The following is a 26640-nucleotide window of genomic DNA, read 5'->3' as shown; positions in this document are numbered from 1 at the left end:
ATACATGTCCCACAAGCGGTGGGAGTTAAAACCATTACACAAAGACGAGTATTCATTGGGCTTTTAATTTGAAAAACAAATACGCTTACGCTCGCAAATTCTTTACGTAATTTGAGCATTATTCCGCGGGCCGTATTGAATTAGGTCGGGGGCGGAATCGCCCAGGCCTTTGTTACAGTATGCATTTCAAAATTCAAAAGGCACTCGCACATCTGAGAAATCTTATTGCAGGTGCATGGCAACAGTTGAAACAGGATGAAGGAAAAAGGAAACCGCACACTGCTCTTGATAGTATCACTGATATTTAATAATCTTACGTATCGGCCTCACGGCCTTCGTCAGAGCCGTGAGCCGATTTAAAGTGGATTAAATTGAGATTTTGTGTCACTGGCCTACACACAACGCCCCATAATGTAAAAGAGGAATTATCATTTTTGAATTTTTTTACAAATTAATTACAAATGAAAAGGGGAAATGTATTCAACCACTTTGTTAATGAAAGCCACATAATAAGTTGCATGGACTGAGTGCAATAATAGTGTTTAAAATGATTCAATGACTATCTCATCTCTGTACCCCACATACAATTATGTGTAAGGTCCCTCAGTTGAGCAGTGAATTTCAAACACAGATTCAACCACAAAGTCTAGGTAGGTTTTCCAATGCAACGCAAAGGGCACCTATTGGTAGATGGGTAACAAATAAAAAGCAGACGTTGAATATCCCTTTGAGCATGGTGAAGTTATTAATTACACTTTGGATGGTGTATAAATACACCCAGTCACTACAAAGATACAGGCGTCCTACCTAATTCAGTTGCTAGGAGAGGAAGGAAACCGCTCAGGGATTTCACCAAGAGGCCCATGGTGACTTAAACAGTTAGAGTGTAATGGCTGTGATAGAAAACTGAGGATGGATCAACAACATTGTAGTTACTCCACAATACTAACCTAAACGACAGAGTGAAAAGAAGGAAGCCTGTACAGAAAAAAAACTATTACAAAACATGCATCCTGTTTGTAATAAGGCACTAAAGTAAAACTGTTAAAAATTTGGCAAAGGAATAAGCTTTATGTCCTGAATACAAAGTGTAAGGTTTGGGGCAAATCCAACACAACACATCACTGAGTACCACCCTTCATATTTTCAACCATGGTGGTGGCTGCATCGTGTTGTGGGTATGCTTGTCATCAGCAGGGACTCGGGATTTTTTTAGGATGACAATAAACAGAATAGAGCTAAGCATAGACAAAATTCATGGAGGAAAACCTGGTTCAGTCTACTTTCCAACAGACACTGGGAGACAAATTCACCTTTCAGTAATAACTTAAAAGACAAGGCCAAATATACACTGGAGTTGCTTACCAAGATGACATTGAATGTTCCTGAGTGGCCTAGTTACAGTTTTGACTTAAATTGCCTTAAAATGTATGGCAAGACTTGAAAATGGCTGTCTAGCAATGAACAACCAACTTGACAGAGCTAGAACAATTTTTAAAAGAACAATGTGCAAATATTATACAATCCAGGTTTGCAAAGCTCTTAAAGACTTACCCAGAAAGACTCACAGCTGTAATCGCTGCCAAAGGTGATTCTAACATGTATTGACTCAGGGGTGTGAATCCTTAGGCTGAATTAGATATCTGTATTTCATCGTCAATACATTTGCAAACACTTCTAAATACATGTTTTCACTTTGTCATTATGGGGTATTGTGTGTAAATGGGTGAAACAAAATCTATTTAATCAATTTTGAATTCAGGCTGTAACAACAAAATGTGGATTAAGTCAAGGGGTATGAATACTCTAAGGCAATGTAAATTAATGAAAATAATTACAGGTTTCTTCATTCAATTGATTGTCATTTAGTTATTACAGTTTCATTTGGCATAATGGTTCATATTTATAGCAGGCAGTGTCCTTCAATTTTATAATATTACATCTATAGCCTAAAACAACATGTTATCAGTCAATGGCTACCAAGAAATTATTTTGCTGGTACTTATTTGTTGTTCACATTATTTGTATATGTTGCTAAGAAACAGACAGTTCCCATGGAAACCACTATTTATTTACTACCCTAATGACTAGTTACTCAGAAACAGACTGAAGGCATCTGAAGTTTTACAAAGCTGCACCACAAGTATGCAAGCACACACACAACACTCTCACACACACCACATGCACAATAGTGCCTGTTTGCAACTAAGGACTATGTCCACGAGTCCACAAGAACACCTGAGCCCTATACTACTGATGTAGTTTCAAGTTTTATTGTCACGTGGCACACAAGTACAGTGAAATGCCTCTTGCAAGTTCAACTTTGGATTAAAAATATTTAACTAGGAAGGTCAGTTAAGAACAAATTCTTATTTACAATGACGGCCTACCAAAAGGAAAAAGGCCTCCTGTGGGTATTAGGTCTGGGATAAAAAAAAAAGAAGATATAGGACAAAAACACACATCACGACTAGAGACACCACAACACTACATAAAGAGAGACCTAAGACAACAACATGGCATGGCAGCAACACATGACAACACAGAATGGTAGCAACACAATATGACAGCAGCACAACATGGTAGCTGCACAAAATATGGTACAAACATTATTTGGCAGAGACAACAGCACAAAGGCAAGAAGGTAGAAACAACAATACATCATGTGAAGCAGCCACAACTGTTAGTAAGTGTCCATGATTGAGTCTTTGAATGAAGAGATGGGGATAAAACTGTCGAGTTTGAGTGGTTTTTTGCAGCTCGTTCCAGTCGCTAGCCACAGCAAACTGAAAAGAGGATGTGTGTGCTTTGGGGACCTTTAACAGAATGTGACTGGCAGAACTGGTGTTGTATGTGGGCTCCCGAGTGGCGCAGTGGTCTCTAGCACTGCATCTCAGTGCTAGAGGTGTCACTACAGACCCTGGTTCGATTCCAGGCTGTATCACAACCGGCTGTGATTTGGAGTCCCATAGGGCGGCGCACAATTGGCCCAGTGTCGTCCGGGTTAGGGTTTGGCCGGGGTAGGCCATCATTGTAAATATGCATTTGTTCTTAACTGACTTGACTACTTAAATAAAAGGATAAATAAAATACAAATATAATACAAATGTGGAGGATGAGTGCTGCAGTAGGTATCCCAGATAGGGGGGAGTGAGGCCTAAGAGGGTTTTATAAATAAGCATCGACCAGTCAATCAATCAAATGTATTCATATAAAGCCCTTTTTACATCAGCCCATGTCACAAAGTGCTGAACAGAAACCCAGCCTAAAACCTCAAACAGCAAGCAATGCAGGTGTAGAAGCACAGAAAAACTAGAAAGGCAGGAACCTAGGAAGAAACCTAGAGAGGAACCAGGCTATGAGGGGTGGCCAGTCCTCTTCTGGCTGTGCCGGGTAGAGATTATAACAGTACATGGCCAAGATGTTCAAACACTTATAGATGACCAGCAGGGTCAAATAATAATAATCACAGTGGTTGTAGAGGGTGCAACAGGTCAGCAACTCAGGAGTAAATGTCAGTTGGCTTTTCATAGCCGATCATTCAGAGTTAGAGACAGCAGGTGTGGTAGAGAGAAAGAGTAGAAAACATCAGGTCCGGGACAAGGTAGCACGTACAGTGAACAGGTCAGGGTTCCATAGCCGCAGGCAGAACAGTTGAAACTGGAGCAGCAGCACGACCAGGTGGACTGGGGACAGCAAGGAGTCATCAGGCCAGATAGTCCTTAGGCATGGCCCTAGGGCTCAGATCCTCAGAGAAGAGAAAGAAAGAGAGAATTAGAGGGAGCATACTTAAAATTCACACAGGACACCGGATAAGACAGGATAAATACTCCAGATATAACAGACTGACCCTAGCCCCCGACACAAACTATTGCAGCATAATTACTGGAGGCTGAGACAGGAGGTGGTCGGGAGACACTGTGGCCCCGACCGACTATATCCCCAGACAAGGCCAACCAGGCAGGATATAACCCCACCCACTTTTCCAAAGCACAGCCCCCACACCACTAGTGGGATATCTTCAACCACCAACTTCAAGCAGCCGAGTATAGCCCACAAAGATCTCCCCCACGGCACTAACCCGAGGGGGGCGTCAACCCGAACAGGAAGATCACGTCAGTGACTCAACCCACTCAAGTGACGCACCCCTCCTAGGGACAGCATGGAAGAGCACCAGTAAGCCAGTGACTCAGCCCCTGTAATAGGGTTAGAGGCAGAGAATCTCAGTGGAGAGAGGGGAACTGGCCAGGCAGAGACAGCAAGGAAAGACAGCAGTTCGTCACTCCAGTGACTTTCCGTTCACTTTCACACCCCTGGGCCAGACTACACTCAATCATAGGACCTACTGTAGAGATGAGTCTTCAAATTCTAGGGACAATTAGGAGGCCTGCGTCTTGTGACCGTCTTGTGACCGTAGCGTATGTGTAGGTATGAACGGCAGGACCGAATCGGAGTGACAGGTAGGAGCAAGCCCATGTAATTCTTTGTAGGTTAGCAGTAAAACCTTGAAATCAGCCCTTAACAGGAAGCCACTGTAGAGAGGCTAGCATTGGAGTAATATGATCACATTTTTTGGTTCTAGTCAAGATTCTAGCAGCCGTGTTTAGCACTAACTGAAGTTTATTTAGTGCTTTATCCGGATAGCCGGAAAGAAGAGCATTGCAGTAATCTAATCTAGAAGTGACAAAAGCATGGATAACGTTTTCTGCATAAATCTTGGACAGAAAGTTTCAGATTTTTGCAATGCTATGTAGATGGCAAAAAGCTGTCCTTGAAACAGTCTTGATATGCTCGTCTAAAGAGAGATCAGGGTCCAGAGTAACGCTGAGGTCCTTCACAGTTTTATTTGAGATGACTGTACAACCATCAAGATTAATTGTCAGATCCAACAGAAGATCTCTGTTTTGTCCGACATGAGGTCGAAGAAATTGTCCGTAGAGCTCTGAGCCCGGAATGTGTCGAGGCACAGATCTGGGGAAGGTTACCAAAACATTTCTGCAGCATTGAAGGTCCCCATTCTTAAATGGAAGAAGTTTGGAACCACCAAGAATCTTCCTAGAGCTGGCTGTCCGGCCAAACTGAGCAATCAAGGGAGAAGGGCCTTGGTCAGGGAGGTGACCAAAAACCCGATGGTCACTCTGACAGAGCTCTAGAATTCCTCTATGGAGATGGTCATTCTGGAAGGTTCTCCCATCTCTGCAGCACTCCACCAATTAGGCTTTTATGGTAGAATGGCCTGACAGAAGCCACTCCTCATTAAAAAGGCACATGACAGCCTACTTGGAGTTTGCCAAAAGGCACCTAAAGACTGTCAGACCATGAGAAACAAGATTCTCTGGTCTGATGAAACCAAAATTGAACTCTTTGGCCTGAATGCCAAGCGTAATGTCTGGAGAAAACCTGGCACCATCCCTACAGTGAAGCATGGTGGTGGCAGCAATCATGCTGCAGGGACTGGGAGACTAGTCTAAAAATGGTCAAAGACTCCAGCCACCCTAGTCATAGAGAGAACAGTCTGTTACTGCATGGCAAGCGGTACTGGAGCGCCAAGTCTAGGTCCAACAGGCTTCTAAACAGCTTCTACCCCCAAGCCATAAGACTTCTGAACAGCTAATCAAATGGCTACCCAGACTATTTGCATTGATGCCCCCCTCCCCCTCTTCTACGCTGCTGCTACTCTGTTATTATCTATGCACAGTCACTTTAGTAACTCTACCTACATATTACTTTGACACCGGTGCCCCCGCACATTGACTCTGTACTGGTACCCCCTGTATATAGCCCCGCTATTGCTATTTACTGCTGTTCTTTAATGATTTATTCTTATCTTTAGATAAGATGAACGTAGCAAAGTATAGAGAGATCCTTGATGAAAACCTGCTCCAGTGCGCTCAAAACCTCAGACTGGGGCAAAGGTTCACCTTCCAATAGGACAACGACCCTAAGCACACGGCCAAGACAACGCAGGAGGGGCTTCGGAACAAGACTCTGAATGTCCTTGAGTGGCCCAGCCAGAGCCCGGACTTGAACCTGATCGAACATCTCTGGAGAGAACTGAAAATACCTGTGCATCAACGCTCCCCATCCAACCTGAGAGCTTGAGAGGTTCTGCAGAGAAGAATGGGAGACTCGCCAAATACAGGTGTGCCAAGCTTGTAGCGTCATACCCAAGAAGACTCAAGGCTGAAATCGCTGCCAAATAAAGTAAAGTATCTGAATACTTATGTAAATGTGATTATTTTAAAAATTTTATAAATTAGCAAAAATGTCTAAAAACCTGTTTTAAAAAAATGAACTGTCATTATGGGGTATTGTGTGTAGATTGATAAGGGAAAAAAACAATTTCATCAATTTTAGTATAAGGCTGTAACCTAACAAAATGTGGAAAAAGTCAAGGGGTCTGAATACTTTCCGAAGGCACTGTAAATGGATGAGAAAGCTTCCTACTGCCTGAGCTATGTTGTTGATGTAAATTGAGAAGAGCGTGGGGCATAGGATCAAGCCTTGGGGTACTCCCTTGGTGACAGGCAATGGTTGAGACAGCAGATGTTCTGACTTTATACACTGCACTCTTTGAGAGAGGTAGTTAGCAAACCATGCCAAAGACCCTCAGAGACACCAATAGTCCTTAGCCGTCCCACTAGAATGGAATGGTCAACCGTATGAAAAGCTTTGGCCAAGGCAATAAAAATAGTAGCACAACATTGCTTAGAATCTAGGGCAATGGTGACATAATTTAGGACCTTTAAATGTTGCAGTGACACATCCATAACCTGAGCGGAAACCAGATTGCATACCAGAAAGAATACTATAGACTTCAAGAAAGCCAGTCAGTTGATTATTGACACGTTTTTCCAACAGTTATGATAAACAGGGCAAAATAGAAATTTGTCTATAACAGTTAGGATAAGCTTGATCTCCCCCTTTAAATAAAGGACGCACTGTGGCTGCCTTCCAAGCAATGGGAACCTCCCCAGAGAGGAGAGACAGGTTAAAAAAAGTCAGAGATAGGCTTGGCGATGATAGGGGCTGCGACCTTAAAGAAGAAAGGATCTAAAACAACTGACCCAGATGTTTTTTTTTGGGGGGGGGGGGGGTCAAGTTTAAGGAGCTCCTTTAGCACCTCTGACTCAGTGACTACCTGCAGGGAGAAACTTTGTAGCGGGGCAGGGGAAAAAGAGGGAGGAGCATCGGGGCTAGTCACATTAGAAGGGGTAGGAGATGAGGAAATGTTGGACAGGCAATGAGGCATGGCTGAGTCAAATAGGAATCCTGACTTAATGAAGTGGTAATTAAAGAGCTCAGCCATGTGCTCCTTGTCAATAACAACCACATCATTAACATTAAGGGACATGGGCAGCTGTGAGGAGGAGGGTTCATTCTCCAGGTCTTTAACCGTTTTCCAGAACTTCTTGGGGTTAGACCCACAGAGAGAGAACTGGTATCGCGAAAATGTCTCACCTTTTCTGAGGACCAATTAAAATCAGATTACGTCCCTCTTGCAAAAACTGCATCCTCATCCACTTAATTTGCAGAATACAACTGATTCAATATTTTGAATCGTTTTTTGTGTGTTAAAAAATAGTAACGTTAAAATCACATTACACATTTTGTAATGACAAATGCATTTGAAACTTCATGCACAGTAAAACATTTGTATGACTTATTATTTTATTTATAGGAGTGGAAAAAAGGTGCTTGTGCATTGATAATGTCATGACTTGCCAGTCCTGTGATGGAGATCGGGCGTGCCGGCTAAGCTAAGGTCTAAAGACCCTCCCCAATTTTATGATGGTCATAAATACCTTTCCTTGCCAAGCAGTATGGAGGGAGAGACCTAAGTAGAACAAAGGATCTTCTCCTGCCAAAACTCCTACATCCCCAAAATTTGAGAATTAAACTATATTTCAGTTTGAGAATGTGTTAATGGTCAGCGGAGACTAAAATAACCCTCATGTCGAATTTGTTTTTATGTTGTGACATCATGAAAGACAGTATAACCACATAATTGTATCTCTGTCTACACTTCTCAATTATGAGGTTTGCATCTGAATGTTGTATAAAATTAAAGATTAAGTATCAGAATACTTTTGAAAAGATAGAAATGTGACTGAAGTCTTCTAAATGAGAAAAATGTTTTTTCATGTAAAGTTTATCCAGTCAGTAACCAAGCCCACGTGAGCACAGACATTATGCCAAACGTAATGGAACACTCTCCCCCCCCCCCCCCAAGTGTTTAAAAGGACTCGCTGAAAATGAACATGTTAGACCAGTTACGTGCAGCGCCAGCTGAATAAGTTACAAATGGTTAATAAATCTACCATTCTATAGACCAAGCAGACTAAGGTGTGAGCCGGATGTTGCAAAATGGTTTTAAACTACAACTCCACCAAAGGACAAGACCAGAGAATGTGAGGACGCTGGTCCCCACGTTGAAATGGTTACGTCTATAGACCAAGTTGAATGTTGCAAAATGGTTATAAACTATTGATCACTACAGAAAAAGCAAATCCTAGATGTCGCGTTATCAGTCTGCAGCTGAAAACGTACGTAGCCTAGGACGAGAACACCGGCAACCTCTGAAGCATTCTAACGAGATCAACTCTATAAACTACTGTACAGGGTACGTCAAAGTATCAATTGTTACCACCACCACGACCTCTACCTAAGGACATGGTGATCTCTGGTGCCTGAACCAGAGTCGTACACCCAACACCTCCGAGACCAAAGGATTTGGACGATCAAGGCCAGCTCAATCGTAAATATATCAATTGCATTCTCTTTTTCCAAATGAGCAGTTATTAGAGTGCTTAAGATTTTGTATTTTCATGAGCGTAGCTTCCCAATGTCTGATAGATAACTCCTTTGTCTCCCTTCCTCCTCTCTCTGAATTCGCCACCGTGTTATAACAACTGTCCTGTTTTGTTAGTCTTCTAGAAACTATTTACTGTATAATGTTAGTGTGTATTCTGTAATTGTTTAATTAGTTAGTAAATACATAATTGACCCAATTTGTGTATCGCTGATTCATCAATAAAGTAGGGTTTGTGCAGACTACAAGAAAGTATAACGTTCAGAATGTATGATGAGGTAATAATACATTAATAAGTTTACTGTCGATAAGATGAAAATATCTGAAGATATGGGTTGGCGCCCCCCCCCCTGGGTTGTGCCATGGCGGAGATCGTTGTGGGCTATACTCGGCCTTGTCTCAGGATGGTAGGTTAGTGGTTGGAGATATCCCTCCAGTGGTGTGGGGGCTGTGCTTTGGCAAAGTGGGTGGGGTTATATCCTGCCTGTTTGGCCCTGTCCGGGGGTATCATCGGATGGGGCCACAGTGTCTTCTGATCCCTCCTGTCTCAGCCTCCAGTATTTATGCTGCAGTAGTTTATGTGTCGGGGGGCTAGGGTCAGTCTGTTACATCTGGAGTATTTCTCTTGTCTTATCCGGTGTCCTGTGTGAATTTAAATATGCTCTCTCTAATTCTCTCTTTCTGTCTTTCTCTCGGAGGACCTGAGCCCTAGGACCATGCCTCAGGACTACCTGGTATGATGACTCCTTGCTGTCCCCAGTCCACCTGGCCGTGCTGCTGCTCCAGCTTCAACTGTTCTGCCTGCGGCTATGGAACCCTGACCTGTTCACCGGACGTGCTTGTTGCACCCTCGACAACTACTATGATTATTATTATTTGACCATGCTGGTCATTTATGAACATTTTAACATCTTGACCATGTTCTGTTATAATATCCACCCTGCACAGCCAGAAGAGGACTGGCCACCCCTCATAGCCTGGTTCCTCTCTAGGTTTCTTCCTAGGTTTTTGGCCTTTCTAGGGAGTTTTTCCTAGGGAGTTTTTCCTAGCCACCGTGCTTCTTTCACATGCTTTGCTTGCTGTTTGGGGTTTTAGGCTGGGTTTCTGTACAGCACTTTGAGATATCAGCTGATGTACGAAGGGCTATATAAATAAATTTGATTTGATTTGAAGAGAGTTACATTCCGGAAATAGTAACTAAACATTTTCCTGTGGTGCCCCGACTTCATAGTTAAGTCATGTTTACATGATTAGTTTAATCATGTAATAATTACACATAGAGAATTGATTTTATAATATAACAGTCTTCACTTTAATGATAGTCAAGACACGACAATAACCACACCAAAGCACAAAGTAATAAAATAAAGACAGCACATCTGAAAGTCCATTTTACATGATAGCCTGCTCAATTTGCAACGAAACTTTTCTTTCATTTAGATTTTGGCACAAATGAAAATGTGCTACTGACTTTCCCATGGATTGATGTTTCAGCTATAGAAATAAGAATAAATAAAAAAGGACATCTCCACTCAAGTCAATGATATGGGGTGGATATAAGGTGGAGTAATGGGTGGACTGGCTGCCATTTTGAGTGTACCCATGCCAGGAAGTTAAAGCAGGAAGTGTACCCTTCAATCTGTGCTATGCTATCAGAGCATGCGCAGACCAGCTGGCTGGTGTGTTTACGGACATATTCAATCTCTCCCTATCCCAGTCTGCTGTCCCCACATGCTTCAAGATGGCCACCATTGTTCCTATACCCAAGAAGACAAAGGTAACTGAACTAAATGACTATCGCCCCGTAGCACTCACTTCTGTCATCATGAAGTGCTTTGAGAGGCTAGTTAAGGATCATATCACATCCACCTTACCTGCCACCCTAGACCCACTTCAGTTTGCGTACCGCTCCAATAGGTCCACAGACAACACAATCGCCATCACACTGCCCTATCCCATCTGGACAAGAGGAATACCTATGTAAGAATGCTGTTCATTGACTACAAGCTCATCATTAAGCTTGAGGCCCTGGGTCTCAACCCCACCCTGTGCAATTGGGTCCTGGACTTCCTGACAGGCCACCCCAGGTGGTGAAGGTAGGAAACAACATGTCCACTTCGCTGATCCTCAACACTGGGGCCCCACAAGGGTCCGTGCTCAGCCCCCACCTGTACTCCCTGTGTAACCGGTGTGAAATGGCTAGCTAGTAAGCGGGGTGCACGCTAATAGCGTTTCAAATCGGTGACGTCACTTGCTCCGAGACTTTGAAGTAGTTGTTTCCCTTGCTCTGCAAGGGCCGCGGCTTTTGTGGAGCGATAGGTAACGATGCTTTGTCAGTTGTTGGTTCGAGCCCAGGTAGGGGCGAGGAGAGGGACGGAAGCAAAACTGTTACACCTGTTCATCCATGACTGCGTGGCCATGCACGCCTCCAACTCAATCATCAAGTTTGCAGACGACACAACAGTAGTAGGCTTGATTACCAACAACGACGAGACAGGCTATGGTGTAAGGAAAACAACCGCTCACTCAACGTCAACAAAACAAAGGAGATGATCGTGGACTTCAGGAAACAGCAGAGGGAGCACCCCCTATCCACAACTACAGGACAGCAGTGGAAAAGATAGAAAGTTTAAAGTTCCAGCGTACACATCGCTGACAAACAGAAATGGTCCACCTACACAGACAGCGTGGTGAAGAAAGCACAACAGTGCCATCAAACTGCAACAGCGCATCTTCAACGCCAGGAGGCTGAAGAAATTGGCCTTGTCACCTAAAACCATCAAATTTTTACCGATGCACAATTGAGAGCATCCTGTCGGACTGCATCACCGCCTGGTACGGCAACTGCACCACCCATAACCACAGGGCTCTCCAGAGGGTGGTGCGGTCTGCACACCGCATCACCGGGGGCAAACTATCTACCTTCCAGGACACCTACAGCACCTGATGTCACAGGAAGGCCAAAAAGATCAACGACAACAACCACCCGAGCCACTGTCAGTACAGGTGCATCAAAGCTCGGACCGAGAGACAGAAGCTGTTTTTCAATCTGAAGGCCATCAGACTGTTAAACAGCCATCACTAACACAGTGAGGCTGCTGCCTACATACAGACTTGAAATCACTGGCCACTTTAATAAATGGATCACTAGTCACTTTAATAATGCCACTTTAATAAATGTTTACATACCTTTCATTACTCATCATATGTATATACTGTATTTTATACCATCTATTGCATCTATGCTGCTCGGTCATGGCTCATCCATATATTTATATGCATATATTCTTATTTCATTCCTTTACGTAGATTTGTGTGTATTAGGCAGTTGTTGTGGAATTGTCAGATTACTTGTTAGACATTGCTGCACTGTCGGAACTAAAAGCACAAGCATTTTGCTACACTCGCAATAACATCTGCTAACCATGTGTATGTGACCAATAAAATTTGATTTGATTTTTTGAGACAACTCAACTGACATTACAAAACATACATTCCATTGCATTGCATGAGCCACATCAGTTCGCATCATTTGAATTAACATTCTACATTACCATGGCAATCCAGCATCAGTTGACAAAACTGATGCTGGATCGCTACCAGAACCTGCCCGCCGTCCAGCATCACTACTCTGGACGGTTCTGACTTAGAATATGTGGGCATCTACAAATACCTAGGTGTCTGGTTAGACATTAAACTCTCCTTCCAGACTCACATTAAGCATCTCCAATCCAAAATTAAATCTAGAATCGGCTTCCTATTTCGCAACAAAGCATCCTTCACTCATGCTGCCAAACATACCCTCGTAAAACTGACTATCCTACCGATCCTTGAGTTCGGCGATGTCATTTACAAAATAGCCTCCAACACTCTACTCAGCAAATTGGATGCAGTCTATCACAGTGCCATCCGTTTTGTCACCAAAGCCCCATATACTACCAACCACTGCAACCTGTATGCTCTCGTTGGCTGGCCCTCGCTTCATATTCGTCACCAAACCCACTGGCTCCAGGTCATATATAAGTCTTTGCTAGGTAAAGCCCTGCTTTATCTCAGCTCACTGGTCACCATAGCAGCACCCACCCGTAGCACGCGCTCCAGCAGGTATATTTCACTGGTTACCCCCAAAGCCAATTCCTCCTTTGGCCACCTTTCCTTCCTGTTCTCTGCTGCCAATGACTGGAACGAATTGCAAAAATCACTGAAGATAGATGGAGACTCATATCTCCCTCACTAACTTTAAGCACCAGTTGTCAGAGCAGCTCACAGATCACTGTACATAGCCCATCTTGTAAATAGCCCATCCAAATACTGTTATTATAACTTTTTGCTCCTTTGCACCCCAGTATCTCTACTTGTACATTCATCTTCGACACATCTGTCACTCCAGTGTTTAATTGCTGAATTGTAATTATTTTGCACTATGGCCTATTTATTGCCTTACCTCCCTTAACTTACCTAAACTTGCACACACTGTATATATACTTTTTTTCCTATTGTGTTATTGACTATGTCTGTTTATTCCATGTGTAACTCTGTGTTGTTGTTTGTGTCGCACTGCTTTGCTTTATCTTGGCCAGGTTGCAGCTGTAAATGAGAACTTGTTCTCAACTAGCCTACCTGGTTAAATAAAGGTAATATACATATATATTTATTTTATTCCAAAATACCATGGACATTATTGTATCACAATTCCAGTCAGCCATTGCAAGTGTACCCATGAGTTTACCAGTCAATTGCCAGAGTTAGAAGCCCATTCTATTCATTCTTATTTCTATGGTTTCAGCATAGAGCCCCACAGTGGAGGTGTCGTACTACCCATAAAACCTAGCGGTCAAACAGGGAAATGGTTCCAATAGTTTTTACACCATTCATTTTTCCCCATAGGGGATTTTAGAAACACTTAAAATAAGGCCTGTGTTTCATGTAGGCTAACCCTGGCGTAACGTTTTGATAACCATGTAAATCTTTTTCGGACAAGATTACTTTTATCAGTATATTCAGCTCTATTTACTCTCAGATTCAGAAATGCTAAATAGCATCAAAGTAGACATCATGCATCATAACAGGAATTGTCACTTAAAAATTCGCCCAAGACAGTTAACAGCATTGTCAATTTAAAGAAAATGTAGACAATTTATTAATTGCTACATTAAGCTAACATTAGATAGTTAATCGAGAGATTCATACCTTTGCCTCGATTCAGCAGTCTCGTCCAGATCATCATGGCGTTTGTACATCATGATAGCCACATTAGCAGCTAATTATCATTTCATTTGTGTGGGGTAAATACAGACTAATATATTGATAAATCAACCTTTTAAATGTCTCTCGGTAAGCCTTCGCGAAACACAGCACCTTTAAGTGTTTCTAAAATCCCATATGGAAAAAACAATTGGAACCATTTCCCGTTTGACCGCTAGGTTTGGAGTATTATGACCCATACTGTGTGACACTATTGTCTCAATGAAGAGTTTGGCTTTCGACTAGCCACGTGCAACAAGCAAGCGCAGTTACAAGCCTGCTAGGAGTTATGCTGCGTTCAAAACTGGGAACGAGGTCAAATCATGACGTCAGTGATCTTCAGGTCCGAAAGTTGGAGCTCAAAGATGCCTCAGTTCCCGAGTTGGAATTCCGAGTTGGATGACCGTTCAAATCGATTTTTCCCAGTGGAGCTCGTTTTTTTCTCGAGTTCCCAGTTGTTTCGAACACACTGAAGTCGGAGATGTCCGAGTTCCCAGTTGTTTTGAACGCGGCAGGCGGCAGGCGGACGAGCAATATCCACGGTCAGAGCATGGTAGAATATTTGATGACAATTATTTCATTCCAAGTCATCATCTCGTCTCTATAGAGCTGCCGCCTTTGCTGTCTGACAAATTCACTATTTTGTAGTTCATCAAAGTAAATAAGGCATACTTTAATGATTTCTGAATACTATGAATCACTTAGGTCATGTATTTTCAGGTCTCTCCGCAGCAGGTATAAAAGAAAAACAGCGCGGATAAGTAGCAATGGATTATGGTCATTATATGTCATAGCAGGTGCTCCGAATGTTTTGTGTATAATTTGTCACCTCAAATAACCTGACGTCTGAAAAGGTCCAGATGACACCAAAGAATGGACATATTCACTGATTTGGAAAATAATTAATATTCATTTAGGATTTACAGATTAACCTTAAATGGTATGAGCTCACTGGTAATACTAAACATTTATATTTGAATAAGATCCAGTTAAACAGCTAAAATGATGGGATGTATACATAGGCTATTGGTAAACTTGTTTGCTGTTTTAATTGTATTGAACAATTCTACAAAGCTGCTACTCATATTCACTTTTTGACGATGTATGATATGATTTGACATTCATCACTTTGGAACGAATGTGTTCTTCCTATTCGTCCCTCCCACTGCAAACCTAGCTGTGCCGCGTTCAGAACAAATGGGAACTGTGAACTCTGACAAAACATTTTATACTCACGTCATTTCACTGCGTCTACAGTACAGTTGTTTGGATAGAGAAGATGGCTTCAGGGTCAGCCGGAGAAGACACAGAACTGGATGAGTTATTGGACAGTATGATTTTACATTACTCCCCGAGTGAAGTGTGATTGTAATCAATCCTGCCAAAAGATACATTCATACAAAGAATGGTGTAAAACGTGGATCAACGCGTCTTGTTAGCTAGCTAGCTAACTTTAGCTAGCTTAGATGGTGGAATTTGGTTGGACCTGCCTGCCAAGTCCAAAACGAAAGCCAGGCATTATCTTACAAAATCTCATGTCCTTTGCTGTTTACAACGGGGTCATCATTAGCATTACAACGCTGCAGCAGATGGCTCAGTGGGGGTTTATATGATATCATAATTTGTCGTTCGCTTTGACCCCGATTTGACAGAAATGGAATGGCATCAAATGTGGTAGCAAGTTAAAACTCAAGCTGCCCTTGATTTATTATTATTTTATTTTTTTACGGTTGACAGCTATTGTGATCTGGATTGTCAGACAGCACTGTCATTGTTTATGTCAACTGGATAACCAATTTGAATTTATAATGTTGGCATACTAGTAACCAATACATTTACATTACATTTAAGTCATTTAGCAGACGCTCTTATCCAGAGCGACTTACAAATTGGTGCATTCACCTTATGATATCCAGTGGAACAACCACTTACAATAGTGCATCTAAATCTTTTAGGGGGGGGGGGGGGTTAGAAGGATTACTTTATCCTATCCTAGGTATTCCTTAAAGAGGTGGGGTTTCAGGTGTCTCCGGAAGGTGGTGATTGACTCCGCTGTCGTGGCGTTGTGAGGGAGCTTGTTCCACCATTGGGGTGCCAGAGCAGCGAACAGTTTTGACTGGGCTGAGCGGGAACTGTGCTTCCTCAGAGGAAGGGGGGCCAGCAGGCCAGAGGTGGATGAACGCAGTGCCCTTGTTTGGGTGTAGGGCCTGATCAGAGCCTGATCAATACCACTTTGTATAGACGGCTGCCAGACTAGACTAGAGACTACTGTTATCTTGATAGCAGGAATTTAATGCAATTACCATATCATAATCTGACGTTTTAATAATTCCAGTAGGTTGGTGAAGTTGTACTCCTAACATCAGAGATGGTAATGGTGGTAATGTATATAAAAGATGGGTTTCTAAAGTAGAAGTAGTGACCTCATCATTCTCAGTTTAATAATCGACTAATACATGACTGAATTGCACATTGACCCAGACGTTGAAGAGTTGACCTTTGTCCTCTAGCTACCTGCTCAATCTCTTCACCTCGTCTTGACCTGCTCCTTCTAAATGCTGATAACTGTGCCACAACATCTCCACTTCTACTGTCTTTCCTCTATTAAAGGTGCGCTCGATGACTTTGAGAAGACAAACTCGGCTACCTTGGGCCCAGCCCCTGCTGCTGCCATGGCTCCCCCATCAGCCAAGGGCAGTGAGGAGAAAGTAAGTGAATCTTTTCCCTGGTTTATAGAATGTCCCCTAACTTCACCAGTTGCCTGGTGCTTGCTTATAAGAAACTCTGGTTGTTGGTGTTTTGATTGTGGTACAGAAGGTATCTTTCAATGTCTCAATGTCTGTCAACCCTTCCCTATACATTTCTATCTGTAAATGGGGGAAGATCAATTGACCAAGAGTTTGTTTACCTGTTGATGCAAATCTCTCTAGCTCCCTCTACTGGAGGACAGTCAGTTCTTCGAGGCTCTGTTTGAAGGTGAGATGGCCTCTCAGGCAAAGGAAGAGTGGGAGAAAGCCATGACTGAACTCGCACAGGAAGAACCTGAGCTGCTGCAACACTTTCACAAATTGTCAGAGGCAGCAGGGAAAGTTGGTAAGCATCCACATATTTTCAGTTCCATACTTACGTGCCCGTCTGTTTTTATTAATGTCAGTGTTTCTCCCCCCCGTGTTTTGCATATATATATATATATATATATATATATATATATATAGCTCCAAAAAATAAAGGGAACACTTAAACAACACAATGTAACTCCAAGTCAATCACACTTCTGTGAAATCAAACTGTCCACTTAGGAAGCAACACTGATTGACAATAAATTTCACATGCTGTTGTGCAAATGGAATAGACAACAGGTGGAAATTGTAGGCAATTAGCAAGACACCCCCAATAAAGGAGTGGTTCTGCAGGTGGTAACCACAGACCACTTCTCAGTTCCTATGCTTCCTGGCTGATGTTTTGGTCACTTTTGAATGCTGGCGGTGCTTTCACTCTAGTGGTAGCATGAGACGGAGTCTACAACCCACACAAGTGGCTCAGGTAGTGCAGCTCATCCAGGATGGCACATCAATGCGAGCTGTGGCAAGAAGGTTTGCTGTGTCTGTCAGCGTAGTGTCCAGAGCATGGAGGCGCTACCAGGGGACAGGCCAGTACATCAGGAGACGTGGAGGAGGCCGTAGGAGGGCAACAACCCAGCAGCAGGACCGCTACCTCCGCCTTTGTGCAAGGAGGAGCAGGAGAAGCACTGCCAGAGCCCTGCAAAATGACCTCCAGCAGGCCACAAATGTGCATGTGTCTGCTCAAATGGCCAGAAACAGACTCCATGAGGGTGGTATGAGGGCCCGACGTCCACAGGTGGGGGACGTTTGGCATTTGCCAGAGAACACCAAAATTGGCAAATTCGCCACTGGCGCCCTGTGCTCTTCACAGATGAAAGCAGGTTCACACTGAACACGTGACCGATGTGACAGAGTCTGGAGACGCCGTGGAGAACGTTCTGCTGCCTGCAACATCCTCCAGCATGACCGGTTTGGCGGTGGGTCAGTCATGGTGTGGGGTGGCATTTCTTTGGGGGACCGCACAGCCCTCCATGTGCTCGCCAGAGGTAGCCTGACTGCCATTAGGTACCGAGATGAGATCCTCAGACCCCTCGTGAGACCATATGCTGGTGCGGTTGGCCCTGGGTTCCTCCTAATGCAAGACAATGCTAGACCTCATGTGGCTGGAGTGTGTCAGCAGTTCCTGCAAGAGGAAGGCATTGATGCTATGGACTGGCCCGCCCGTTCCCCAGACCTGAATCCAATTGAGCACATCTGGGACGACATGTCTCGCTCCATCCACCAACGCCACGTTGCACCACAGACTGTCCAGGAGTTGGCGGATGCTTTAGTCCAGGTCTAGGAGGAGATCCCTCAGGAGACCATCCGCCACCTCATCAGGAGCATGCCCAGGCATTGTAGGGAGGTCATACAGGCACGTGGAGGCCACACACACTACTGAGCCTCATTTTGACTTGTTTTAAGGACATTACATCGAAGTTGGATCAGCCTGTAGTGTGGTTTTCCACTTTAATTTTGAGTGTGACTCCAAATCCAGACCTCCATGGGTTGATAAATTGGATTTCCATTGATTATTTTTGTGTGATTTTGTTGTCAGCACATTCAACTATGTAAAGAAAAAAGTATTTAATAAGATTATTTCATTAATTCAGATCAAGGATGTGTTATTTTAGTGTTCCCTTTATTTTTTTGAGCAGTATATATTTTAGCTATATATATATATATATATATATATATATATATATATATATATATATATATATATATATATATATATATATATTGATTATTATTTTTTTTCTTTTTTTTTCTTTTTACAGGTACTGATGTAGCCTCCCAACAAGAATTCACTTCCTGTCTCAAAGATACCCTCAGTGGATTGGCTAAAAATGCAGACAACTTACAGGTAGTTCAGATGATTATAATTTGGATGTTTTTTAATAAGTAATGAAAGGTTTGGTTATCACCAGCCTTGGACAATGTTCTGAAAATATTGACCATTGGTGGAATGTCCCTTTCTACTTCAATGCATTTCAGACTGTTCTCGTGTTTTTATTAATCAGAGTGCAGGATTGGCTGGAGAGGATCTGGCAAAGACTCTGGAAGGGCTGGATTTGGATGAGGGTGGAGAGCGGGGCGGGCAAGATGGAAACATCCTGCCGATCATGCAGTCCATCATGCAGAATCTTCTCTCCAAGGAAGTGCTCTACCCGTCAATCAAAGAAATCACTGACAAGGTTAGTGTGTTTTTTCTTTGCTTATGTTTGGGTTTTCCCTCAAATTATACTTATTCTTATTTTTTATATATCTTGCCCATTACCCAACTTTCTAACTGGATAACTGATTGTCATTCACTCCTCATGCAGTATCCTGAGTGGCTGAACAGCAATCGTCAGTCCCTCCCCCTAGATCAGTTCCAGCGCTACGAACAGCAGCACAGGGTCATGGGAGAGATCTGCAGCCAGTTTGAGAAGGAGGGAGATGGGGAGAATAGCTTTGAGAGCATTCTGGAAATCATGCAGCAGGTGAGAAACTTGCATGAACTGTTGCTTGTCATCCATACTGATGGTTTCCTGTGCATTGATATTGATTGCGTTATCTGAATTTTCAGCTACAAGACCTAGGCCAACCACCCAAAGAGCTGGCTGGTGAATCAGTATGTTTCTCCTCTCACTTGCTCTCTCTTTCTTTGTCTACCAACCTATCTTTGTTAGTGCAGATGGATAGTAATGTTAAATTGAACCCCATATCTGTTTTCCCCCATCAGCCACCTGGCCTAAACTTTGACCTGGAATCCCTGAATCTCACAGGAGCCTCTGGGACTGGAGCTGCAGATCAGTGCTCGATCATGTGATCTCAGAGCAGCCAGGTCAATTGATACACAGGCTAGGGCCGTGTGCAACGGGGCTGACGAGGGAGGACCATCAATCACTAGAGCAGAAGGACAAGGAGGAGAACGAGACTGTTTGCACTGCTCTCCTAACATATGTTTCTGTGTCAAAATAGAAGAGCACTGTGAAGGGTGGCAAAACAAACCAATGTGACCACACCCTTCGGTAACTCACTGATCATTACATAACTGATTTTAAGTCAATTGCTTTGGTTTGTCATAATAAGCTCTTCCAGGTCATTTATAGTACAGGTAGTAGCATTCCCACGCACAGCTCAACTGACTAGCACTTGACTTATCTGGCAGTTTTTACACTCACCACTGTTTAGCCTCATGGTAAGACTGGTTGAACTGCCCTATTGGTTAAAACAGTGCCTTGCACATTTTTGTTGAGAATTTGAGAATGTTCATTATTGTTATGAGTCTTACAGCAGGGATATTAGGGTTCTCTGTTGTAAGAGTTGCTGAGTGATGATTGAGTTGTATCATGGGGCTGCGTGCCTAACAAAGGTTGTTGAGTCAGTGTCACAGTTCCACTCATCAATAAAGTAACACTAACACCTCGGGTTGATTCAGGTTGTTTCTGTTTTTTAGATTTACAAAATGTGTCATTGAAGTATTTAAGGAAAAGAAAATGGAAGAGTTAAACTTGCCTCCTAATTTCATAACATAATCATAAGACGGCTAGCTGATTTTAGAGACTTTACCTGGGTTCTCGCTTAGTTATATCTTCCCAATAGCTGCCATGTTGTACCAGAGATGGTAAACTGGTCTGTGCACATGATTTGACCTCCAGTTTTCATGTTGGTTCAAAAGTCATTGTTATATCGATAAGAGTCCACAGCCGCAGAGCCAGTCATGCGGCCAATTGGGGCTCCCGAGTGGCGCAGCGGTGTAAGTCACTGCATCTCAGTGCAAGAGGCGTCACTACAATCCCTAGTTCGAATCCAGGCTGTATCACATCCGGCCGTGATTGGGAGTCCTGCAGGGCGGCGCACAATTGGCTCAGCGTCGTCCGGGTTTGGACCGGGTTGGAGAAAATACTGTGTTTTGCACGATTATATTGAAACCGGTACCACTACCGATATGTGACCTTGCATTGATCTAAAGAAAAATAATAAAAATTATGATAATATATGGTATTTGTTTTCTAAAGCGACAGATACAACTACAAACATTTAAAATCTTTTCTGAGAACCTTTACAGGTGTGGATTTTAAGTGATGTGCAAAAATTACTTTTCCCAGTGGCCTTTGCTGTGGGCACAGTGATAGTAGTGTTAGAGACACTGTGGAAGTACACTCCTTGTGTTTGCCAGTAGTTTGCTGTTTCTTTAGATTAGAGTGAGTGGAGTGACCTTGACATTCCTTATATTTCATATGCCAACATATGCATTGACTGAATCTTAGGGAGTAGCCTTAGTAATGATTTTCATTAGTCAAATTGGGTGACTTCATTAGACTACCTGTATGTACTCTTCTATGCCCTACATCCAGACATGTCCTGGTCATAGAATGTATTGGCAGCTGGTATCTAGAGTGGATCACCTCAAACAATGTGACTTACTTAATTTGCATCACTTGTGGTAAACATACATCAGGTTGATAGACTCATGGAACAGCAGATAAGAAGAGGAGTGTGATAGAAATAACAAAGAATATATAGGCCTGCCATTTGCATATGGCTGTGAGGGGAGATGAAGTTAGCATATTATTGCCACATGTTACTGCAAGAGGAAAATTATCAGACCAAGTAACACTGTCAGAGCTGATAGCCTCTGTTCAGGACTGGTGTCGTTCATCCAATTATTTTTACCCGATTAGCTACATGTCTTTCCACTGTCATCATTCAATCATCAGTCTGAATATATTGTATAAATAAACTAACTCTGTGTAAAATCCACTATATATACAAAAATATGTGGACAACCCTTCAAATTAGTGGGTTTGGCTAATTCACCCACACCCGTTGCGACAGGTGTATAAAAATCGAGCACACAGCTATGCAATCTCCATAGGAAAACATTGGCAGTTGAATGGCCTTACTCAAGAGCTCAGTGACTTTCAACGTGCCACAATCATAGGAGGCCACCTTTGCAACAAGTCAGTTCGTCAAATTTCTGACCTCCTAGAATTGCCCTGGTCTACTGTAAGTGCTGTTATTGTAAAGGGGAAACATCTAGGAGAAACAACGGCTCAGCCACAAGGTGGTAGGCCACAAGCTCATAGAACCGGACCGCCGAGTCCTATAGCGTGCAAAAATCGTCTGTCCTTGGTTGCAACACTCACTATCGAGTTCCAAACTGCCTCTGGCAGCAACGTCAGCACAAGAACTGTTCGTCGGGAGCTTCATGAAAGGGGTTTCTATGGCAGAGTAGCCACACACAAGCCTAAGATCACTATGTGCAATACCAAGTGTTGGCTGGAGTGGTGTAAAGCTCGCCGCCATTGGACTCTGGAGCAGTGGAAACGCATTCTCTGGAGTAATGAATCACGCTTCACTATCTGGTAGTCCGGCGGAAGAATCTGGGTTTGGCGGATGCCAGGAGAATGCTACCTGCCTCAATGCATAGTGCAAACTGTACATTTTGGTGGAGGAGGAATGATAGTCAGGGGGTGTTTTTCATGGTTCTGGCTAGGCCCCTTAGTTCCACTGCGGGGATATCTTAACGCTACAGCACACAATGACATTCAAGACGATTCTGTGCTTCTAACTTTGTGGCAACAGTTTGGGGAAGGCCCTTTCCTGTTTTAGCATGACAATGCCCCCGTGCACAAAGCGAGGTCCCTACAGAAATGGTTTGTCGAGATCGGTGTGGAAGAACTTGACTGGCCTGCACCTGACTTCAACCCCATCAAACACCTTTGGGATGAATTGGAACGCCGACTGCGAGCCAGGCCTAATCGCCCAACAGCTGTGCCCGACCTCACTAATGTTCTTGTGGGTGAATGGAAGCAAGTTTCCAACATCTAGTGGAAAGCCTTCCCAGAGGAGTGGAGGCTGTTATAGCAGCAATGTGGGGACCAACTCCATATTAATGCCAATGATTTTGGAATGAGATGTTCGATGAGCAGGTATCCACATACTTCTGGTCATATAGTGTATATTATGAAATAAACTAACAATGTTTATGAATAAACAAACCAACTCACTTTGTTTTCCGTTTGTTTTATGCTTTGTTCAGATCTGAAGAAAGATAATTGCTGGTTGAAAACACTGTGTAAATAGTGGCGAAGAACATGGCTGATGTTTTACATTGTTCCAACCAACAGTTTTAAAAAAAATAAAAAATTTTGGGTAACTTATTTTTAACTTATTGTGTACATAATGTTGCTGCTACCATCTCTTGTGACCGAAAAATAACTTATGGACATCAGAAAAGCGTTACTCACCGCGGACTGGAAGAAACTTTTTCCTTTAACGAGTCCGACGAGAAGGATATCCTGCTTTCAGTGGAACAGGCCCAGATCCACGCCTTTTGCGTGAAGAAAGGACGCCAGAAAAGGGGACACAGATTGGGGATCCTTCTGAGAATCCGGAGGCGAGCGTGTAAACTCCCAATGCCTTCCATTCTTCTTGCTAACGTGCAATCATTTGACCTACTATTAAGATTATCCTACAAACGGGACATTAAAAACTGTAACATCTTATGTTTCACGAGACGTGGCTGAACGAAGATACGGACAACATAGAGCTAGTGGGATTTTCCATGCACCGGCAGAACAGAGACGCTATCTCTGGTAAGACGAGGGGTGGGGGTGTGTGTCTTTTTTTGTCATTAACAGCTGGTGTGCGATGTCTAATATTAAAGAAGTCTCGCGGTATTGCTCGCCTGAGGTAGAGTGCCTTATGATAAGCTGCAGACTACATTATTTACCAAGAGAGTTCTCATCTGTATTATTTGTAGCTGTCTATTTACCACCACAAAACAAAGCTGGCACTAAGACCGCTCTCAACCAACTCTATAAGGCCATAAGCAAAGAAGAAAATGCTCACCCAGAAACGGTGACTGGGGACTTTAATGCAGGCAAACTTAAATCAGTTTTACCAAATTTTTACTAGCATGTCACATGTGCAACCAGGGGGGAACAAAACTCTAGACCACCTTTACTCCACACACAGAGATGTATACAAAGTGCTCCCACGCCCTCCATTTGGCAAATCTGACCATAATTCTATCCTCTTGATTCCTGCTTACAAGCAAAAACTAAAGCAGGAAGCACCAGTGACTCGCTCAATACGGAAGTGGTCAGATGACGTGGATGCTACACTACAGGAATGTTTTGCTAGCACAGACTGGAATACGTTCTGGGATTCGTCCAATGGCTTTGAGGAATACACCACCTCAGTCATCGGCTTCATCAATAAGTGCATCGATGACGTCGTTCCAACAGTGACTGTACGTACATATCCCAACTAGAAGCCATGGATTACAGGCAACATCCGCATCGAGCTAAAGGCTAGAGCTGCCACTTTCAAGGAGTGGGAGACTAATCCGGATGCTTTTAAGAAATCCCACTATGCCCTCAGACGAACCATCAAACAAGCAAAGCGTCAATACAGGATTAAGATTGAATCCTACTACACCGGCTCTGACACTTGTCGGATGTGGCAGGGCTCGAAAACTATTACAGACTACAAAGGGAAACCCCGACACGAGCTGCCCAGTAAAGCGAGCCTACCAGACGAGCTAAATGCCTTTTTGTGCTCGCTTCGAGGCAAGCAACACTGAAGCATGCACGAGAGCACCAGCTGTTCTGGATGACTGTGTGATAACGCTCTCGGTAGCTGATGTGTACAAAACCTTTCAAACAGGTCAACATTCACAAAGCCGCTGGGCCAGACGGATTACCAGAACGTGTACTCACAGCATGCGTGGACCAACAGTCAAGTGTCTTCACTGACATTTTCAACCTCTCCCTGACCGAGTCTGTAATACCTACATGTTTCAAGCAGACCACCATAGTCCCTGTGCCCAAGGAAGCGAAGGTAACCTGCCTAAATGATTACCACCCCGTGGCACTCACGTCGGTAGCCATGAAGTGCTTTGAAACGTTGGTTATGGCTCACATCAACAGCATCCTCCCGGACACCCTAGACCCACTCCAATTCGTCCCAACAGATCCACAGAGGGAAACCCAGACGCGAGCTGCCTAGTAAAGCGAGCCTACCAGACGAGCTAAATGCCTTTTATGCTCGCTTCGAGGCAAGCAACACTGAAGCACAATCGCACTCCACACCGCCCTTTCTCACCTGGACAAAAGGAACACCTATGTGAGAATGTTGTTCATTGACTACAGCTCAGCGTTCAACACCATAGTGCCCACGAAGCTCATCACTAAGCTAAGGACTCTGGGACTAAACACCTCCCTCTGCAACTGGATCCTGGACTTCCTGACGGGCCGCCCCCAGGTGGTAAGAGTAGGCAACAACACGTCTGCCACGCTGATCCTTACGACTCCAACACCATCATTAAGTTTGCTGAGGACACAACAGTGGTAAGCCTGATCACCGACAACGATGAGACTGCCTATAGGGAGGAGGTCAGAGAACTGGTAGTGTGGTGCCAGGACAACAACCTCTCCCTCAATGTGAGCAAGACAAAGGAGCTGATCGTGGACTACAGGAAAAGGCGGGCCAAACAGGCCCCCATTACCCTCGACGGGGCTGTAGTGGAGTGGGTCGAGAGTTTCAAGTTCCTTGGTGTCCACATCACCAACGAACTATCATGGTCCAAACATACCAAGACAATCGTGAAGAGTACATAACAAAACCTTTTTCCCCTCAGGAGACTGAAAAGATTTGGCATGGGTCCCCAGGTTCTCAAAAGGTTCTACAGCTGCACCAGAGAGTATCCTGACCGGTTGCATCGTCGCCTGGTATGGCAACTGCTCGGCATCTGACCGTAAGGCGCTACAGAGGGTAGTGCGAACGGCCCAGTACCTCACTGGGGCCAAGCTTCCTGCCACCCAGGACCTATATAATAGGCGGTGTCAGAGGAAAGCACCTAATATTGTCAGAGACTCCAGCACACCCAAGTTATAGACTGTTTTCTCTGCTACCGCACGGCAATCGGTACCGGAGCGCCAAGTCTAGGACCAAAAGGCTCCTCAACAGCTTCTACCCCCAAGCCGTTAGACTGCTGAACAATTAATAAAAATCGCCACCGAACAATTTACATTGATCTCCCCCCTCCCTTTTGTACACTGCTGCTACTCACTTCGCCCCCACCTACATGTACATATTACCCCCCTGCACACTGACTTGGTACCAGTGCCCCCTGTATATAGAATCCTTGTTATTCTTTTTGTTACTTTTTATTATTACTTTTTATTTTAGCCTACTTGGTAAATATTTTTTTCTTCTTGAACTGCACTGTTGGTTTAGGGCTTGTAAGTAAGCATTTCACGGTAGTCTACACTTGTATTCGGCACAAGTGGCAAATGAAGTTTGATTTGAAATCCTTGTAATGCCACATGTTCAATGGCTCAAATTGATTAATTCACATGATTGAGGTTTTATGTTAGCTATATAAACGATAATTGTGAGGAAAGGTTGATGCCACAGAATTAGTTCAGTACAACTAACTCATTGGGATGCCAGCCCCACCCGTTGACTGTAGTAGTGACTCCA

At 43.6% G+C, this 26640-nt stretch overlaps 1 protein-coding gene across 1 annotated transcript; it reads left to right on the top strand.

Moving 5' to 3' along the window:
• The first annotated feature begins 15197 nt into the window (after positions 1 to 15197).
• LOC106600385 (peroxisomal biogenesis factor 19) lies at positions 15198 to 20573 on the top strand. Its single transcript, XM_014191691.3, has 8 exons — positions 15198 to 15387; positions 16667 to 16764; positions 16987 to 17149; positions 18939 to 19024; positions 19182 to 19355; positions 19485 to 19643; positions 19730 to 19774; positions 19886 to 20573. Exons 1-8 carry the CDS (start codon positions 15336 to 15338, stop codon positions 19970 to 19972), a joined length of 864 nt encoding a protein of 287 aa, XP_014047166.2. The 5' UTR covers positions 15198 to 15335; the 3' UTR covers positions 19973 to 20573.
• Positions 20574 to 26640: the final 6067 nt, after the last annotated feature.

Source organism: Salmo salar, chromosome 03, assembly GCF_965601325.2.
Source record: "Salmo salar chromosome 03, fSalSal1, whole genome shotgun sequence".
Lineage (NCBI taxonomy): Eukaryota > Metazoa > Chordata > Actinopteri > Salmoniformes > Salmonidae > Salmo > Salmo salar.
Note: the sequence above shows the minus strand (reverse complement) of the source record. Positions and strands in the feature narration are given on the sequence as shown.